The following is an 18,080-nucleotide window of genomic DNA, read 5'->3' as shown; positions in this document are numbered from 1 at the left end:
AAGGAAAGAAAAGAGGAGAGGCTTCAACAACTCATAGCCTCCCCACACTAACATGGTGATTTGGGGCTGAACGACTTGTAGTCTAACACAGTTGCGTTAGTTACAAAAAGGGCATGAGCACGAAGTGGGCCCGCAGGACAAGGATGCAAGATTTATGGGCTGGTTTACGGAGGCTGTATTTCTAGCATGAACTGCATCCCTTGGAGAGTTTTCAGAAACATTATCAGGGGCCTTTATGTTACAGGTCTGCATCGTGAGTCCCTTTCTGTGTGTTTGTGTATGTGTACATGTGTGTGTATTTCCCCTGCTTGATGGGTCTAGGTGAAAGGAGCCATGGGAATAGCTTGAAGACACGGACATATTAATTTGGAGGGGCCAGGGTAGTATATTGATCTTAAGCCTGGCAGAGGGGACTTGGTGACTGTTTTAATTCCGTAGCCAATCCTTCCAGGGACATCTCATAGGCAGTAAGCCTCCCAGATCCCTCTGCCCAGCTTTCATCAAGAAACCCCGAGGCCCATTTATACTGCACGCATTAATCAGGTGCTTGAACTCGTAAGAGGTGAAAAGGTCTTACCTGCTGATGCAGTAGAAAGCAATGAGCCGGAATAAATCCGCGAAACTGATTCCTGAGCCTTCCAGGGAAAAAGCTGCAAAAGAGAGATTTCAGAAACCAGCTGAGTGTCCTGGAGCATTGTTCTGGGAAAGAAAAGGCCCTCTGGTGTTGTCTGCTGCATGTGTAGGACCATCTCTGTGCTCTCGAACCAACTACTACCGTGTGGCTTATCAGAACCAGCTGTGGGGAGGATGTGTGTCACCCAGAATGAGGCCATTAAAGAGTCCATGGCCTAGAAGTTCAGGCCCTGACTCATTCGGGGCACATGCTCCAGTGCTTGGTAAACAGACCAGCACAGGCTCAAATTGCACAACTATCTTTTTAAAAAAATTCAAACACATGGGGTGCCTGGGTGGCTCAGTTGGTTAAGTGTCTGCCTTTGGCTCAGGTCATGATCCCAGGGTCCTGGGATGGAGCCCCTGCCTTGGGGCTGCTCAGCGGGGAGTCTGCATCTCCCTCTGCCCCTCCCCCTGCTTGCAGGCGCGCGCTCTCTCTCTCTCTCTCTCCCAATAAATAAATAAATTCTTTAAAAAAAATTCAAACACAAAGTTGAGCAGGGGACAAGGGGCCACTCAGGTCAGCATGAGAGGCCATGAGCATACAACGGTGCTGGGGAAACACCAAAGTCCCCACTGCCACTGACCCTCCTTGGGTGGATCGACTGGATCACATTCCTCTTTTCCAAAACAAACCACCTCTGGTTAAGACACAGGGCGAAAGGAGTACAAAGCTTGGAGGAAAACACAAGGTTCCAGTAAATTGGCTTTTGGATAAATTCAGTAGGGAAGATTCTAAAACCCACTTACCTTGAGCACCCCCCCGCCACCACTGCCACCACCAAGGGCACAAGCTTTCCAATGACCATGTTCTGGCAAGATGTTGAGCCATCTTGCACATCTTCCAAATGGCAGGACAGTGAGTGATTTGACTTCAAATACTTCTGTATTTGCCAACCACTCCTCATGCCGTGTCAGCCAAAATGCCACTCAGGCAGTCATTCTTCCAAAAACATTCCAAGAAGCCTCAGCTTTGTGGAGATTTCCTCTATTCCTCAATCAGATGCATTTTTCTCCCTCTTATAACACTTCATATCCTCATTTGTGTTGCTTGTGATTTGCATACGTTGTCTTAGTTTGCTTATTTGGTATCTCGATAGCACCCCCAAACACACCTATGCCTCTGCACATACACCATGACAGACAGACAGAAACAGAAACATACATGTGCACCACAATTTAATGAGTTAAGTAGGAGGGAGCCGATGTGGGGTAGGTTAACCTCTCTGAGCCCTGGTTTTCTCATCTGTACAATGGACAAGAACAGTATTTTCCCTCTCTCCCAGAAGGGTAGGAGAGGAAACTGAAATCTTTAAAAAAATGGAGTAATTGTATGTAAGTGATGAATCTACCAGATTCTACTCCAGAAACCAATATTGCACTGTATGTTAACAAAGTCAAATTTAAGTAAAAAAAAAAAATTAAAAGTAAACAAACAAACACCAAGACCTGGGCATTAGGTGTGCTGGTTGCTACTGGGGTATTGTTTCTTTTAGGTGTTATTCTCTCAGCTGACAGACCAAAGAAATATATGAGTGTATACTAACCTGTGTGAATACATCATAATTACAAATATTCCCTGTATGTAACCATCTGTATCTATATCAAGAGAAACATGGGTTCTTACTGATGTCTCCAACACTGATCCTTACCACATGGATCATTCTAGTCTCCTGCTCTTATTTACCTGTAAACTCCCCCTCCAATAGTGAGAATCATGGCTCCCACCACCTGCCATCATTTACTTCATTGTAAGGTCCAGTATACATGTATAATGGCTTCAGAATTATTACCTGTCCCCCTGTGGGAAGCAGCTTTTATAACTACAGTATAGTACTCATGTGCCTTTAGTCTTACAGACTTGTGGGGGCACTTTTGATTGTCATAATACCATTTATGCAAGTAAAGTCTGTTTATTATCTAAAAAAATAAAATAAAATACAATTAAATTAAATTAAAAAATGGAGTAATTCCTGTGAAGGCAGTCTATACAAATATGAGCTGGTCTTTATTATTAAACCATATTGTCCAGATGTTATGACAAAATATCTGTTTTCCTAGAAAGTCCTTCTTTTCTCAATCCACCTCCGTTCACAGAGAAGCCAGGCCCTGGCCAGGAAGGGGCCATCATGGCCGCACCAGGACCCGTGGTAACTAGTTACAAGGGAATGCTTCCTCAGACTTTTTCAACCACTGTAAGTCCCCGGATAGGAAGAGGGAATTGATTCAAATCTTGACACTATAGGGAGGAAAAATCTTTAGCCAGGAGGAATCCAAGATGAATGCCAAGAAAGCTTTAAAGTGCAAACACTAACTGTATTTACCGTAGGGGGGCAAAGAGAGGACTTCCAGGCTAACTTATCATGCTTCACTTTAGATACTAGAAGGGATGTAAAACCCAGTTAGATCTATCACTTCTTGGCTAGCCAACTTCCAAGAGCCACGTCAGCATTGCTTCCCTCACTTAAAATTTGATCCACTGTCTTTAGAATGGAGGGTTTGCAGTCTGTCTTGTGATCACCCCATGCAAGTAAACCGGTATAAGCCCTGCACCAGGGTCACTCGTGGAGGTTTCCCTGGGCATCAGTGACCTGCAGAGCCTGGAGGAAACACATCACAAGGCCCGGGTTGACAGCTGAACCTGAGGCTGACCACAAAGAGGCCACAGGTTTCACTTTTGCCAGAAATGTCTCCTCTAGACTCCATGAAGGCCATTTGGTTCAGTGAGACTATGAACTCTGGGCGGAATACAATACCTTGCCTGCCCTTAAACTGACCTCAGTGCCTTTGGTTTCTTCAAACACAGGGACTGAGTCTTGCTTAGGTGGAAATTGGGAAGCAAGAGAACGTCTTGGTCTCAGTCTTGCTATTGAGAGAGTCGCCAGGCTTCCAAACTCACCTCTCCTGGCCTTCCCTCCTCAGCTTGCTAACTTGTGCTTTCAATGAAGCCTTCCCCTTTGGGGCACAGAGTCTCTATGGATCCTTTCCTGGAGGCTGGCATACACCAGCTCTGTGTGTTCCCTTTTATATTTAAAACATGGCCTCCCGAGACTTCACATTTTCAGTGATTGTGGAATAGCAGAAGAAAACCAAAGCTACCACTCTCCCTTCAAAACTTCTGCTCGTTGATTTTTTCAGAAGGCTGGATTCTGCCTTTGATTAGCTGCATTTCATAGATGACTGAACAGTGATTGTCTGGAGGGAACATGTCCATTCAAGGGTAATTCACAAAGATGGGCAGACATATGCTTTCGCATGACATCCCATAAAAAGGCCCAATCACTGTGGCTTATTCTGTGGGTTAGTCATCAGCAAACCTAGGAAACAAATCCATGCTCTTCTTAACTGGGAAGGTAGCAAGAAAGCCAGCCTGCCATGTGCCAAGTAGTGGGCTGCATGCTTTGCTGGCAGGCTGTTTAATTAAACTGTTAACAGCTCCCTAGTGTTGTGATCTCCCCATTGTTCTGATAAGCAAACCAAGGCTCCTAGGGTAGGCTACCTGCCCAGTCACTGAGTGAAGAAGTAACAGTGCCAGGACTCAGACTCATGTCTGTCTGTCTCAGAGCACAAGCTCTGTCCACTTCCACTTGCTCAGACGACCAGAGGCCCTCCCGTCAACCAGGACTTCACATCCCATGACCACTTACTGTACGTGCTTTCCTTTATGGCAAATTCCTTGAGTGGGACTCCAAATTCACAGGGCAGGCGAAGGGAGAGAACTTTCTTCTGCATTTTGGTGGATTTACGAACCAGGAAGATCTAGCAGAGGGAAAAAAATTCAAGCTTAGGAAATATCTAGAAGGTGAGAAGCTGGGCATATGATTTCCTGCACACCTGGTGTCCATGACTAGAATGCCCTTCATAACTAAACCACAAGGCTCAACCCGGGACTCTCCCCTGCCAGCAAAAGGGACTCTCAACAAACATGCCACAGCCGCCTTCCTTTGACAACTGGCTTCCACGAAATCCTACTTTCCCTTTGACGGAATCTTCTCCATGACACTAATGCTTCCTTAGACTACAGAAGCATTTTCAGTTTGGTGATTGTTTTATAGCTCATGTTACCTGTTCTCTAGCCCGTGTCTTAAATGGGCATCATGGTTGATGAAACCCCGATTCTGATCATGGGTAACATGGTTAAACCATAGGAGGTGAGTTGTGAGTTCACTGGCTAATTTGGCTCATGAGTGTATTTACGAGAGAAAATTAAATCTGTGGGGAGCTGGGGCGCCTGGGTGGCACAGCGGTTAAGTGTCTGCCTTCGGCTCAGGGCGTGATCCCGGCGTTCTGGGATCGAGCCCCACATCAGGCTCCTCCGCTATGAGCCTGCTTCTTCCTCTCCCACTCCCCCTGCTTGTGTTCCCTCTCTTGCTGGCTGTCTCTCTCTCAAATAAATAAACAAAATCTTAAAAAAAAAAACATATTTAAAATAAATAAATAAATAAATAAATCTGTGGGGCACCTGGGTGGTTCGGGCAGTTTCTCTCCCTCTCCTTCTGCCCCTCCCTGCACATGATCTCTTTCTCAAATAAATAGAGAAATCTTAAAAAAAAAAAGAAAAGAAAAGAGAATTAAGTTTGTTTCCAAGAGTGAAAAAGCAGGTTTTTAAAATCTGAGTTTCTAGCTTCTTTTGGAAAACAGGATGATATGGTAACACCAGGTACGGTGACAACTGCTGGAGCTGAAACTGGCTGCCCTCTTAGGGACGTGGGGAGGTGTGCTCTGAGGTACACCGCAGCCAACACTGGAGCTACAGGTCCATTTACACCTGACTTGCCCCAACTTGTGACAATCTCCCTCCAGGTTCTGATACTGTTTTCAGACATGTGCTTTAAACCAACCCAACTCCCACTGTCCATTTCAGGCCACCATTCTGGCCTCCAACACTGCAGAGGCAAGTATGCCCTGTACCCCTAGGCACTGCACAACTCCAGGGGGCACCAATTACCTAGGCTACAAATCAAATGGTGCCTCCTACAGTGTGCAGTGGGACAGCCTGGCTGAGTTCTGGTTCCCTTCTGGATGGAGTACATGGTCCTTCTCCAAGGATCCTATCCTGTTTTGTTTCTGTAACCACTTCTCTTCCCTCTGCATTTAGACACCATGCTCTCTGCTCTCTTACTCTTATTATTTCACCTAATCTTTACTTCCCTCCATATGTCCAGTCAATAGCTTCTAAAAACCTGGGTGGAGAGTGGGAGGGTGGTTATAGGGATTGGGTGTCTGCTGAGAGGGAAAATCAGGAAGACCGCTGAGTTCTGTATTCTCTCCCAGCACCCACAGGGAGGCAGACATGGAATAGAATACATCTAATAGCCAGTTCTGGGAGTTAGTGTTTCTGGGACACCCGAAAACTGAAGCAGATGTTTCCTAAACCCTATCCCAGTGAGGTACAAAAGCCCAAAGCACTGGTGGGAACCAGCTGTTGGTTGGCGGAGTGGAAGTATTATTCCCTTGCGCAGGTGGGGATCTACTTGAACCTTGGGGATCTGAGAGAGTACAACCTTATTTCCTGAATGTCTGCAGCTTTAGAACAGGGGTTGGTAAAGTCGGGCCCGCAGACCAAATCTATCCTGCTGCCGGTTTTTATAAATAAAGCTTTATTGAAACAAAGCCATACCCATTCATTTACATGCTGTCTAAGGTGGAGCTGAGAGGCTCTGACAGACTGTATGGCCCACAAAGCCAAAAATATTTACACTTTGGCCTTTTACAGAAAGTTTGCTGATTCCTGTCCTAGGATGCAGATGAATTAAGGACGGTGGCACCCCAACGACCCATGATACCATGGCTGGACTTTCAAATCTTCCTTTGTCTCAAGGACAAAGATGATGTGGTCCACATATACAATGGAATATTACTCAGCCATCAGAAAGAACGATTACCCAACATTTGCAACAACATGGATGGGTCTGGAGGAGATTATGCTAAGTGAAATAAGTCAAGCAGAGAAAGACAATTATCGTATGGTTTCACTCATTTGTGGAACATAAGGAATAGCAGGAAGATCGGTAGGAGGAGGAAGGGAAGAATGAAGGGGGGACAAACAGAAGGGGGAATGAACCATGAGAGACTATGGACTCTGGGAAACAAACTGAGGGTTTCAGAGGGGAGAGGGGTGGGAATGGGATAGACCGGTGATGGGTAGTAAGGAGGGCACGTATTGCATGGAGCACTGGGTGTTACATGCAAACAATGAATCATGGAACACTACATCAAAAACTAATGATGTACTGTATGGTGAATACCATAACATAGTACAAAATTAAAAAAAAAAATCTTCCTTCGTCTCACACCTTCTTTTCCTTCTCTTCAGCCTTCTTGCTTCTGGTGCCTTCTGGCCTCTCCTGATCCATGCTGCTCCTGTCCTCCACCTGCCCTCAGCCTGCCCTCATCTTGCTCTATCTCGTCAGGCAGGTCCTGTCCAGGGATCAAGTAGGTAGACAGACAGAACTTTCCACCTGACTTGTTCCCCATGGTCTCAGCAGGAATGGACGTGCCCTGTGCTGGGAGGGAAGCCATGCAGGGAAGGGAGTTGTTGCCTAGCAACAGGGCAAACTCCCCCTTCAGAACTTTCATGCAGAAATGCAGGAGCAGACAACTCAACCTCCAAAAAGAAGGGGCCCCACAGACATGGCTCCTGATCGTACAGACCCAGACTAGAGGCAACGACCTGGCATGCTGGCCAAGGAATATTCCACAAAGATGATCAAATATTGCACCTCGTCACCCTGAGCCTGTTCCAACAGAAGTCTCAGTCCTGTCTGTTTTTGTCAGATGAGAAACAATGACTCAGTTATGAGTCAAAAAGTGATAACAGTGAGGCTCTGGCTGATAGGAAACTCAAAAGTTTATTTTTGTGGCCAACTGCTACAACATTCTCAGCAAGCTATGATGGAGTTTGGGTTTTTTTTCCCTTTTTTCCCCTTGCTTCGCCATCTATTTCTTAGTTTCTATCTCTTGTCATGAGTTGTTCCAAGTCTTACTTTACCTGTGATTTATTGTATTCATCCTTTTTTGGGAAGCAGGTACGGTACAAAGGCACTGTCCAATGCAACATTCTGTGCTGGAAACATGCTATGTTTGGCACCATCCTATATGGTAGCCTCCAGCCATCCGTGGCTAGTGAGCACTTCAAATGTGGCTATAGTGCAACTCAGGAAATGAATTTTTAATTTACTTTAATTACTGCAAATTTAAATAGCCACATGGGGCAAGTGCCTACCATAATGAACAGCACAGGATACACCAATCACTGAGTGGCATTTTTTGAGGAACCTCTATAGAGTCGTGGAGTGGTCTTGATTAGGAGACTGGTGTTGACTGGTGTTGGGTAGACAGTAGCTGAAGAAAAATAATTGGACACTGAGCCCTGTGGGAAGCCACTGAGGAAGCCCAAGAGAAACAGGATTACATCAGCAGCAAGAGCAGACAAGTCTATGGACACAGAATTTTGGAACTTTTGAAGTCCCAAGTTGCATGGCTGAGCCCTGGCAGGGTTCCCAGGCTCAGAATAAAAGTATCAGGGGCAACTGAGGACCCCACAACCAGGCTCACCTTCAGTGTTGAGGCCCAAGAAGTCAGCCCAGGCCCTTCAGCCAGGGACCTTCCTCATTACTCAGATGCCCAGTCACCCTGCCCAGTCCTGGACCTCCCTCGGTAACTTAGCCAATGAAGACAGAAAGACAAACTGTGAAGGGCTTTTTCCCTTGGAGCTGCCTCCATACATCCCACAAGCCCCCTGCACTGCAATCCAGGTGCACATTGGAAGCCATGGTCCCTACAACCTAGGAAGAACTTTCTGGAACTCCAAGTCTTTCTCTTTAGCAAAGCAGCACCCCTGCCTGTCTCAACCTGTTTCCCTGAGATTCTGAGTCTTACCCCTGGAGGCTGGGACTGGAGGACTTCCGCTGCCTCCTCCTCACTCAGGCTCAGCTGCAGCCATATCGGGTGGGTGTGGAGAAGCCGGTCCAAAATGCTGAGCCTGTTGGAGAGGCTGTCATAGCCAGAGTCCCGTGGACAGGTCTTCACATCCTTTTCTTCGGAATAGCCATCATCCTTGTGTCTTACCATGCTAGGATAAAGAGAATTGGTAGGAGTTAAATGGCCACAGCCCCATTTCTCTGACGAGGAGACCATCCTCCAGTCTTTAGGCTAGACCTGTCCTCGCACATACTCCATCTTTCATATCCACCTCATTTGTCTTCCCCTCCAGCCTGAAAGCTTTCTGGGGGCAGATGCCATATTAGCTCTCACTCCGTAACTATACTATTAAACAGAATACTGGACAGACCCGACAGACCTTCTGTTTCTAACCCAGTTTCCAAAGGTTCTAAACATCCTGAATGCTGTTGAGTCTGTCTTCTGGCATAAACCATTTAGCGCAGAACCCTAAATGCTATGTCCCATATGGAAGCACGTGGTCCTGTGGCTCAAAAGCATATATCATAAGCACAACCATGGCATGCTCTTAAAGCAAAAACAAAATATTCACACTCACTCATGCACACTCATTTTGTACCCAAATGAACTGGATCTCGTTTCTTTTCACACATCTAGGCATTTTTATTACTAATATTATTTGTAATAAAACCTCACAGTTGAATAATGCTGTGCTATTTATAAAATTACACTAACATAAGTTCATAATTGCCATAAAGTGGAAACAGCCCAAATTTCCATCACCTAATGAATGGATAAATGAAATGTGGTCTATCCATACAATGGAATTTTATTCAGTCATAATATTCATTCTTTTTTTTATGAATGGAGTACTGAGCCACGCTCCAAAACGGGATGAACTGTGGACTTCATGCTAAGTGGAAGCAGCTAGAGACAAATATCGTGTGATTCCACTTACACAAAATATCTAGACTAGACACAAATAGAGAAACAGCAAGTTTAGTTGTGGCTTGGGACTGGGGGTGGGGGTGGGATGGGTAGTGGTTGCTAATCAGTATGGAATTCCTTTTTGAGGTAAAGAAAATGTTCTGGACTGGGATGTGCTGATGGCTGTACAACTCTGTGAATGTGCTGAAAACCAGTGAATTATACACTTTAAGGTCTAATCGTGAATGAAATCTCAATTAAAAAAATATATTGATTTCCATAGTTGCCTTTGGTGCCAACACTAACCCTGTGACTGAGTATGTAATCCCCCTTTTATGAATGAGAAAACTGGAGCCCAAGAAGATATTGGGCTTTCCAGAATTATAAACACCCATGAAATGGCATAGCTAGAAATTCAAGAGGTCTGGTGTTCTTCCAACTTTGCAGGTAACAAGTAAGATCATGAACACAGGAGAGCTTGTATCTATGTGGTGTCTATCGTGTGCCAGGCCCTTTGCAAACATTCTCTCATTTCCTTTAAGACAGCCCCCAAAGGCAGGTACCAGGAATCCAGTGTTAAAAAATGAAGAGGGGGGTCAGGGAAGCCCAGACTGCTTGAGTCACTTGCGCAAGGCAAGGATACGCCTCTGGTGAGAGTGAGCAGGTGGGAATTCCAATCTAAGAGCGTTTGGCTCTGGCATCTCTTTCCCTCTACCACACCCTGGCTCTCAATGAGCTGGACATCAACACCGGTCCTGGAGTGGCCAGTGAAAAAGATCAGACCTGATCATTCACATTGGAAGGGGCAAGTTCAGGTTAGGGTTCAAATGGTCTTCAAACATCTAAACCCAAAGAAACCCAAATGTGTGGCCTGAATGAAGTTGTCAACATTGAGAATGATGGTGATAAAGCCAAATGGTAGGCAAGAGTGGGAAAAAGTTAAAAAAAAAAAGTGTGCTCTTTCTATGTGGACCACTCCACTCCTAAGAGGAGGGACTGAATATAGAAGAAGCCAACCTAAGGTGATCATTTTTGGGTAAGCAGGCTCAGGATCAATACCCACAAGGACAGTGCACGGGCTAGCCAGAGACCCCCATCCTAATGTCTTCCCTGCACGTTCTTGACTTTCTACATATCTGAAGAATCTCATGCTTCCACTCAAGATTTACACTTGGTTTCCCCTTAAAGTTTCCCTTTGCCTTTGCTACAACTTTCCAGATGGGAGAATCTGTGCCAAAAAAGAGCAGGTTCTCATTCTCCAAATGCCATTCCAGGGCCTCCAGGTATTTTGAAGCGAATCTTTACAGCTGTAAGAGCACACTCTTCAAAATGAAGTTGGTGTTAAAATTCCTTTCACATGAAGTAAACGAGGCAACTTTAGAGCAGTGATTCTCAACGCTGGCTGCCTATAAAAATTGCCTGGAGCTTAAACATGTTTTGATGGCCAGACTGCACCTCAGATCAAATAAATCAGACATCTGGGGTGGGACAAAGGCATCAGAATTTTAAAAATTTCCCCAGGCAATTTCAGCTTGCAGGCAAGTTTACAACCACTGCATTGGACTGGTGCTTGAGCCTAAGAGAGAAATCTCCTGGGGTTTGTTAAGCTACAGATGCCTGGTTTCAGCCCCAGAGGGTCTGATTCCGCAGCCCTGGGTGGGGGTGGGGGGGCTCTGCATTTCTAACAAGCCCCAGAGATGCTGATGCTGCAGTCCGAGAAACATTTGCTTGAGGTCTAAGAGCAAAATGCACACTTGAACTCAGAACCAATGAGGTGGGGTGGTTTTTTGCAGGGGGAGGGGTGCAGTGGTAACATGCCCCTGAAAGAATTCTCCAAACCTAAGTAAGCCCTCCATCCCTGCCGTCTCAGCCTGGTAATACTTTACCAAGAGCAAATTCTACCATCTCTAACACGGCAATCCTAACACTCCTGTGTGCGGTAAGTATGTGGATGCTTCTTCCTTCCTTAGAAGGGCACATCCCGTGACACCTCAGTTGTTCAAGAGATAAAGTCTTTGTCCTGACAACAAACCTCAGCCTAAAAAACCTGGGCCCAGACAGGAAGACAGTAAATAAGACAGTAAATAAGATTCATGAGGCTTCATCAAGGAGCAACCATAAATTAGGTCTTGTCTTTGCAAATGACTAAGCTAACACCTTTCTTTACCAGTCAGACATTTGAGGTTTATAGTATATTATTATAAGAGAGATTGAAAGAACGAACAAAAAAGACAGATTGGCATTTCTCAGAGGCAACCTTCAGCAAAGAACTAATAAAGGAAATAAATCTGTATTGGACGCTGTTGGTGCCCTGCCCAGTTCCCCTTTACCAGACTGGGGACCCAAGCCCCCGCTGCCGTGGGTGCTGGCTGCCCCCTCGTCCTGGTCATACCTGGAAAGTTCCATGCTCCCCTGGGAACAGATGCACTGCTAATGACATACCGAAACAGGGCCTAGAGGAACGGCCTTCCTGCCTGAAGGTGAGGCAACCCCGGGTGCTGTGTATGCGGCAGAGCTCCCTGTGGGATCTGGCTGCAGTTATCCTCCAACTGCCCCCAAATCTCCACCTGGTTTCCTACTCATCCCAGACTGCACTGCTCACTCCTTCACGGGCTGCATGTGAAGAGACCCTATCTCCGTAAATCATGGCACAAGAAGCTACACCTTGGGCTCTGCTTCTAGGGAATTCAACCTAAAACAGAAGTTGATGAGATTCATAGAAACCAGTGATTCTGAAAACAGATGCCTGCCTGCACATATGAGGGGGGTGCAAAGAACGAGCAGTTTATAAAAGATAAATCATTGTGATATAAATCAGGAGATTCTAATGATGACATGGTCATGGTTGGCCAGCTCGTGAGACCCACCTCCCCTTCTGAACTTTGTCTTTCCAATCAGCAAGTGGTAAATAATGCCTCCGCGTGGTGTAGAACTGATATAAGAAAGAATGGGTGCCGGGGCGCCTGGGTGGCTCAGTCATTAAGCATCTGCCTTCGGCTCAGGGCGTGATCCCTGCGTTCTGGGATCGAGCCCCACATCAAGCTCCTCTGCTGGGAGCCTGCTTCTTCCTCTCCCACTCCCCCTGCTTGTGTTCCCTCTCTCACTGCCTGTCTCTCTCTGTGTCAAATAAATAAATAAAATCTTAAAAAAAAAAAAGAAAGAATGGGTGTCAACATCAGTTGGTGAAAGATTATTAGGGAACAGAACATTCACAGTCTTCAAATATCTGCCCAAAGATTACTGATCATGAAGAGGAAAGGTACCCTGGCAATGCTGAAATCTGTGAGACACCATCTTTAAAAAAAAAAAAAAAAGGTCTTATTTATTTATTTAAGAGAGAGCGAGCTAGTGGGGCACCTGGGTGGTGCAGCGGTTGAGCATCTGCCTTCGGCTCAGGGCGTGATCCCGGTGTTGTGGGATCGAGCCCCACGTCAGGCTCCTCTGCTGCGAGCCTGCTTCTTCCTCTCCCACTCCCCCTGCTTGTGTTCCCTCTCTCACTGGCTGTCTCTATCTCTGTCAAGTAAATAAATAAAATATTTAAAAAAGAAAAAAAAAAAGAGAGAGCGAGCTAGAGACAGAGTAGAGGAAGAAGCAGATGCCCGCTGAGCAGGGAGCCTGACATGGGACTCAATCCCAGGACCCTGAGATCATGACCTGAGCTGAAGGCAGACATGTAACTGACTGAACCACCCAGTCGCCCCTGTGAGACACCATCTGAATCAAGCCATCAGCATTAACCCCTCCAGTGAACAGACACCTGACATCATGCACTCCCCCCGATATATGCTCTGAGAAGGTTATAATAACATCTAGGTCATCTTCCTGCCCCAAAACATGTTTAACCTGAATCTATACAAGAAAAAACAACCAGATAAATCCAAATTCAGGGACTTCCTGCAAAACCACTGGCCTGAACTCTTCAAATTATCAATGTCACGAAAATTTTTTAAAAGGCTGTGGGATTATTATAGATAAAAAGAGAATAAAGAGACATAAGAGAGATAACTCTATTGAGTATACAGAATTGATCACATACGGCATCAGAATAAAAAATAGCTATAAAGGACAATTGGGGATATTTGAATAAGGGTGTATAACAGATACACTGTAATAATGTTTAATTTCCTGAGTGTGATACTTTTATTTATGCAGGAAAATGCTCTTGTTCTTAAAAGATGCAAACTGAAGAATTTAGGGTCAAAGTGTGAAAATGTTGGAAAGTAAGTGTCAAATGGTCAGCCTCTCATTCCCCTCCAAAAAAGTGTGTGGGGGGAGTATAGAGGTAAAGGAAATGTGGCAAAATTCAACAACTGGTAAATTTGGGTGAACAGTACTATTCTTAACTATCCTATGTTTGATGTTTGATATGTCTCAAAATAATAGGTTGGGGAAAATGTCTACCATCTCCCTGGGTTTACGAGTATAAAATTCATTTATTTATTCAACTGTTATTACTGTTTCCAAGCACCTAGCCCTGCTTTTATGGGGAGATAAAGCTCAGGTATGGATTCAGTGAGACCCACACCCACATGTAAAAATACTGGGCAAACCACAGAATGCCCCACCAATGTGCCTCTAGGAGCAGAGAGCATTCTCTGGGCAACTCAGATGCTGTTCTCTGCCCTCATGCCAAAGGACCGGGGCCTCATGGCTCTGAAGCAGCCCCGTGGATATTACACCTACTCCGGGGGACAAGGCTCTCCCGCAACACCTACATTCTGGTCACACCCAATTTAAGGATCTTTTGCGTGTGGGAGGAGAGCACGCTTTCCACTTGGCTTTATTTCCTTCATTCTCAGAATGAAGGGAATAAAGCCTAGACAAGAGCAAGAGACTGCAGAAAGCGTGTTCTAATATAGGACGGGCAGAAAGGCACGAGGTCTACATTTATTAAGTTTTACAGAATCAAATTCATCTCAGAGAAAAATAATTTGCAGCAGACTTTTCAAATGATGCTCTTTCTTGCCCTAATCCACAACTCCAGAGGATGGCATGACCTATCAAAGCAGCTAAAAATGACCAGGGTCCCAAAATCACACAGGAGAACTATACTTTGACTTTACAATCCAGTCTTTTTTCAAACAAATGACATCAAGAACCAAGAAATATATAAAGTACATAAAACTTAGATGTAGTTTGTCTCTGTAGGAAAAAATACTGGTGCAGTAAATACAGCTAGCAACCTTCTATACATCAGAATCTTCCTTCAGCCATCGAATAGCAAAAATGAAGTTTTAGGGGACTAGATACAAGGCATAATGCCAAGTTTTTACCATCAACAAGGTGGCACTTTCCATTTCACTAATGGGTCTCAGCACAGGTGGAGCACTCTGGATGGTTCTGTGCTCAGACAGGGGAAAAACAAGTATACACAAAAACCAAAAAGCCAAACCTTCTCTGTGCACATTAAAAGCACACCTTCATTAAGCTGAACAATTGTATTTTTTCTTTTTCTTTTTTAAAGATTTTGTTTATTTATGAGTGTGTGTGTGTGAGAGAGAGAGAGCACATGAGCAGGGGGAGGGGCAGAGGGAGAGGGAGAAGCAGACTCTCGGCTGAGCATGAAGCCCCACTTGGGCCTCATCTCAGGAGCCTGGGATCACGACCTGAGGACCTGAGCTGAAAGCAGCCACTTAACCGACTGAGCCACCCAGGTGCCCCTGAACAATTCTATTTTTTAAATGGACAATTTACATCAAAATAGGATATCCTTGATTATTTTTCAAAGACAAAAGCCGTTTCAATTAAATACTTAAAATGTACTATGAATTTGTCTTTCTAAAGCAGACTGTTAGATCATAGTTCAACTAAAAAAGAGATGGATTTAGTTAATTAACAACTTCTAAAAACCTCTCATAGAATCAGTGGCAAGTCCTCTGGAATTAAATAAGGCAGGTGGTGACTCTAATCAAGGTAATGCTCCCTAACCCACTTCTTATGGTTCCCTGGCTCACGCACAGGCATGTCTGCAAATGTGACTATGTGTGTCTCCCCACAAACATCATCCTGTCTGCCTTGGAATCTGGTACTACTAAATGCGGTCTGCCTTCATGGAAAACCCACTGCTATGTTTTATCTAGGTATTCTGTTTTGCTTCCACTTACAGAACTAATGACCTTGTCAATTGGGACATCTGGAGATATTTAGATGACCAAGTCAGCAGGATAGGTTGAAGGAAGGACTATCTTGACCTCCTAAAATATAGCTTGGCTTTTGACTTTTGTCCCCTTCTCTACTATCCAATTCCTGGCCCCACACTCCTCCCCTGGTCTCCCGTATCAGGCTTTAGCAAGGCATATCAGGCTTTAGCAAGGTGTGGAAGGTGATTCTCTCTTGGAAGGGGACTCCCTGCTTGCTTTGCCGGCTCCTTCCAGACCAATCCTGGCGATGCACTTGGGGCTGAATAACCCAAAAAGGCCACCTCGGATTTGGATCTGAAGTGGTGAGTGGTAGGCTCCACCCAGGTCTTACCTGGATTTCCAGCAAAATGCCCCCTGATAGCTCAATCTTTAGGAAGACTTGGTGCTCTTCCTGCATCCTGAGTGCCAGGTCCCTGAAGGACTCCAACGGACCCTCCCAACTTTTAAGAAAACTAACAGTTTTTCCTTGTTTACATAGTAAGCATCTAATAAATAGTCATAGAATGTATCATGACAAATTGATGGGGTTAATTATAATCAATAGGATGCTGAGCCCATCAATAAAACACAACAAAGCAAAAATCAAAAACAAAAGCAGAGCTTTGGCTTCCAAGGTGCTTTTGTCCAGGACTTCATTGTGGCTTAAGATTCATCATATTGCCTGCCTCCCTAACAAAGAGCCCCAGTCCTGCGACAAAGTGAGGAGCTCAAAAACAAAACCAAAACCAAACCATATTTGGTGGGAAAAATTTTGATATGCTATAAATTCTCTATGGTTTATTAAAATTGACAATATTTCCCAAAGAACGTTGGCTATACCAAGGTCACACATGGAGGCACAGTTTTTATTTTAATGTCTAGTACTTATTTAAATTGCTGTTGTATTTAGTGTAGTTGCCAATTATGGCAGAGATACTAAATTTACTTCTTTTTCCCTAATTTTTTTTTATTGTGGTAAAATATACACAGCATAAAATTTACCATCTTAACCATTTTTAAATGTACAATTCAGGGGGGTTATGTATATCCATATTGTTGTACAACCATCACTACCATCCAGAACTCCAGAACGCTTTCCCTTTTGTGAAATTGAAATCTATGCCTAATTAAAAAGTAACTCCCCCCACTTTGGGAAACCACCACTCTATTTTAGGTCTCTATGATTTTAACCCCTCTAAGTACTTCATATAGGTGGGATCATACACTGTATTTTTATGACTGGTTTACCAAATTTACTTTTTAAAATATATGTCAAAGGTGAGTCAATTTAATGAAAAATGTTAGGCACATTAATAATAGGCAAGATGGTGCAAGAATAGAGAAAAATTGTGTCACGGTGGGTGGAATTTGGGCTGAGACCATCTGGATTAAAACACAAGAATATTTCCCCTATATTAATGTTTATAAACCTTGCTCTTGGACTCAAGGGGGAAAGGATCCCCCCAAAAGCATCTATTTGCCATTGCTCAGCTCCATCCTTGACTGGGGTCAAGCTATTCTGGAGTGCCCACTGGACACTGGCTCTAGCCCCCTTGTCAAAACGAAGGTCGATCCTGTTCCCTCGCCATTTCCTGCGGCTGCAAGCAATCTTTGGGCACATTGACTTCCTTCACCCACTGTGTATGCATCTCTGGGGCACTTACCCCATTTTGCTCTGCATTACACTTATTTCTTTCACTAGCCTAGCTTCACCCCCAGGCAGGCATTGATCATATGCCTGCTTTATGCATGATGGGGAGCTAGGTAGGAGGTCATCTGCAAACAACAGGTTTATTCCTTGTGAGTGAGGAAGGGGAGAAGCTCAGTGGGCAACGAGAAACGTGGGCGCTAGGTCTCTCCATCAGCTTTTTCCTGGGTCCCCCATGCACAACCTCTGATTCAGGCCTTCCCTCAGCCAGGCCCAACAATAGAATCTGGCTCCTCAGCTCCAGTCTCGGGAGACAAAAGGTTCTTGTCTCTGTGTTTATCAGGAAATGGTTGGCAAAAATCACCACAACTACCAAGATCCCCCTGGCCTTTGGCCATCTGAAGGCCTGGGGCAAGAAAAGGAAGCAGTCCGAATCCTTCCAGAACAACAAATCCAAAGTGTTTGCAGCTTCTTCCTCACTTTTCATGAATTTCCTTCGTGGACAGCCCCTCCACCTCCCACCAGCTGGCTGGGGGTGCGCTTTGGATATAAAAGTCAACACTGAGTTTTAGCTGACATCCACTAACACAGGCATTAGTGATATATGCTCCATTCAAGGTTCCCAAATACAGAACGCCTCATCCCAACACCTGGAATAAGATTTAATTCCAACAAAGGAGGTTGACATGTACCAGCTGGTTGAGCACAGAGACGACAGGATCTACATAGAAGAGTATTGGCAGGAAAGCTGCCTTCTGTTGAGGTATGGAAAAAATCCACAGCGGGAACCCCATGCACACACCTACAGGGGC

General features: G+C 44.9%; 1 protein-coding gene across 9 annotated transcripts in view; it reads right to left on the bottom strand.

The window, feature by feature from the left end:
• Positions 1-18,080, bottom strand: part of RIN2 (Ras and Rab interactor 2) — a 232,766-nt gene that overhangs the window by 33,801 nt on the left and 180,885 nt on the right. For all 9 annotated transcript variants that reach the window (XM_034641492.1, XM_034641491.1, XM_034641494.1 and 6 more), the window contains 3 exons: positions 8,554-8,746; positions 4,320-4,431; positions 578-650 (listed from right to left, as the gene is read on the bottom strand). In XM_034641492.1, coding sequence (XP_034497383.1) covers positions 578-650; positions 4,320-4,431; positions 8,554-8,746 — 378 coding nt within the window. The remainder of the gene's footprint in view (positions 1-577; positions 651-4,319; positions 4,432-8,553; positions 8,747-18,080) is intronic.

Source organism: Ailuropoda melanoleuca, chromosome 13 (assembly GCF_002007445.2).
Source record: "Ailuropoda melanoleuca isolate Jingjing chromosome 13, ASM200744v2, whole genome shotgun sequence".
Taxonomy (NCBI): domain Eukaryota; kingdom Metazoa; phylum Chordata; class Mammalia; order Carnivora; family Ursidae; genus Ailuropoda; species Ailuropoda melanoleuca.
The sequence above is the reverse complement of the archived record's forward strand: the minus strand, read 5'-3'. Positions and strand labels throughout refer to the sequence as shown.